This window comes from Nanorana parkeri, unplaced genomic scaffold, assembly GCF_000935625.1.
Source record: "Nanorana parkeri isolate BGI_ZX_2015 unplaced genomic scaffold, ASM93562v1 scaffold239, whole genome shotgun sequence".
NCBI classification, from domain to species: domain Eukaryota; kingdom Metazoa; phylum Chordata; class Amphibia; order Anura; family Dicroglossidae; genus Nanorana; species Nanorana parkeri.
Genome location: NW_017306507.1, coordinates 551,345 through 554,023, shown reverse-complemented (window position 1 = coordinate 554,023; position 2,679 = coordinate 551,345). Strand labels below are relative to the sequence as shown.

Here is a 2,679-nt window from a genome sequence, read left to right as displayed (position 1 = left end):
ATAACATTTCTGTCATTCTTTGCCATTATTCAAAGTTAAAGATTAATTTTTAAAAGGACAATCATGAATTAATTTTTTACTTTTAATTTGATTTTAAATTTTTCTTGACTTTTACACTGAATATATACCTATATACATGACATATACTCGATACATTCCAAATATTTGTATGGGAAATGCAATTTTTTTTATTAAAATGTTTTTTTTACAAAAACAAATTTAAGCAAAGGAGAGCAATTATCTTATCACTAAATGTGAATAAATATAAATCTCTATATTTTTTTTAAACATAAAAAAAATCAGAACTATAGGGAAGGGACGTGCTGATATATACCCGCACAGGTGCACATTGTCCCTGAATAACTTTAGAAGATGCCAGGACCTGAAACACTTTCTGAACTAAAATACATCTAGTCACTCAAACTCACATGCCAAACAAAATATAAACAGTACAAAAAGTGTCAGCCAAAAAAAACTACAGCACTGCGTCCAATCGCTGGAAAAGCTTTATCGTTGTCTTCATCTTTAATTACAGTTTGCGAATGCCTCCGTATATTTGGATGGCAATGCTTTACACAGGCAACATCACTTTAATGGGAATTTATGGGAAAATCTTTGCCTGCGCCTCAACAGCTAAATATGACAGAAATAACTAAAAAAAGAATATACTAAACCAAGAACTGCTTGAAGCTCATTCAATATTTTTTTGTTCTAGTCTAAGAACGGCCTTCCAAATTTCTATACCATGACCTGGTTCTGAAAACAGAATATTATTTCTTGTGGCAGCTCCTTTGTGAAATCTAAAATAAAATGGCCATCCCTAAACTCTTACAAATGTCCCTAGCAGAATGTGCATTTTAAAAGTCACATTTTTTAAATACAAAACGTGAACCTGATGCAATAGCGGGAAATAGGCACTATTTCTGTGATCTTAAAAAAAACAACCTGCTCTTATCATATACAATTAATAATTTCCTTGGGTTATTTACTAATCAGGATGGCATAACTAACTGAAAATACAGAGGAAACATATTATGGATAGATAGAAATAAAAAAAATAGAGAAAATAAATAATACAGATTACAAAATAAAAATAAAAGAAAATTGTGTTGCTGAAAAAGGATAAAGCAATGCACGTGTTATTTCACAATTTAAAAAAATGAAAAAGGCTCTGATTTGTAATATTGTGAAAGCAGTACGAGTGCCTGCTTTATGTGTTAATGTGTTAGATGACTTTGTTATTTCATTTATAATTGCTTGCTTGTTTTGTTTGTTTTTTGTCAGCCTGCAGAACTAAATATTATTGAAGTGCATGCATATGAAAGCTTTTCTGCTGGCTTGGTATAGTGCTCAGTAGGCTCAGATCACCAACTTTCCAGCGTACAAGAATGGGATCCCCAAAGCCAATGCAGAGGAAGGAATCATTCCAGGAGAGATTCATTCCTGAGCTGTAGAAGAGAAGGTGATACACAAATGTCAGCTTAGGACAGGGACATTCTCCTGCTGGAACCTGATTTCCAGGGACAGTCGCTAGTATTTGGAGAAAGCCCGGGGAACAGCCACCGCTTACTATAGAGGCAGAGCTCCGGGAAACTTTCATGTGAGCGCAGGGCAAGAACTTCCGAATCCCGGACAGACGCGTACCCCACCGAGCGCATGGAACGGTCCCCGGGCGCAGCGAGCATACTGGTCGGGTACCTACCATGTCAGGGAACGCGGGGGGAGGCGATACGTGCCCGGAATTCTCCCTCTCCCCCTTTAAAAGTGAAGTATAGTGAGACGGTATTAGTCTCCGCTATAAAGGTGTCACCTAGTCAGGCTACTACGGGACAGTCATTTCCATATGGAAGTTGTCGAGTGAAGCTCTCCTAAATTCTTGTCACCTGCGGGGAATACTGCCTGGTGAATGTGCCCCCCGCTTGTCCCTAGCCGACCAGGAATCCCCCCCACATAACACAAACACACACACGGTATACCTGAGTCAGGCAGATAGGAGAATACATCATGGCTTGGCTTTGCTCGGCTCCCCAGTACAGTATCCAAGGGGAGAGATTTCACCTATTCATTGTCCGCTGAATAGGAGTAGACGGCAGATGAAGTCCGATGGAGGTCCCGCTAGTGCCCCCCTGCCATAGCAGAGCAGTGTGCGCCCGATCCGATGGAGGCAGCCCGAGCTCGCTCTCTGTTCTATCGATGATGATGATGATGATGGGATGTATTAGCTATCGCTCCCAATAAGCATGTCCTGCACACTCCAGCTCTCCTCTCTCTCACTCCCTCTCTTCCGCTCACTCAAACTTGCACCGGTTACACCCTCTGCACCGTTTCAGCTTTCCAAATCAGACTTAAGGATTTCGCATTTTTTTTATTATTATTATTATTATTTAATTACACAATCAAGGAGACACACTCCTCCCCCTGGTGCGCTGTGTGTTTCTCTCCTATATGTCCCCCCGCCCCTTCACATGCCCACGGCTTGCAGGGTACCGGCGCCCTGCCGGGAGAGGAGGGGTTAATGATGAGGAGGAGGAGGAAGGCTGCCCAAGCTGCTCTTCCTCTCATTCCTCACATCGTCCTGTAACAGAATGTAATGTGCAGCACCTAGGATGGCACCGTGGCATGCTGAATGTAATGTGCTGCACAAGGAAGGCACTGTGGCATGCTGAATGTAATGTGCTG

The 2,679-nt window shown here is 41.4% G+C and overlaps 1 protein-coding gene across 5 annotated transcripts in view; it reads right to left on the bottom strand.

The window, feature by feature from the left end:
- Positions 1–2,410, bottom strand: part of NFIB (nuclear factor I B) — a 194,071-nt gene extending 191,661 nt beyond the window's left edge. For all 5 annotated transcript variants that reach the window (XM_018556487.1, XM_018556489.1, XM_018556490.1 and 2 more), the window contains exon 1: positions 1,977–2,410. In XM_018556487.1, coding sequence (XP_018411989.1) covers positions 1,977–2,006 — 30 coding nt within the window. In that variant the 5' untranslated portion in view covers positions 2,007–2,410. The remainder of the gene's footprint in view (positions 1–1,976) is intronic.
- Between the last annotated feature and the right edge of the window lie 269 nt (positions 2,411–2,679).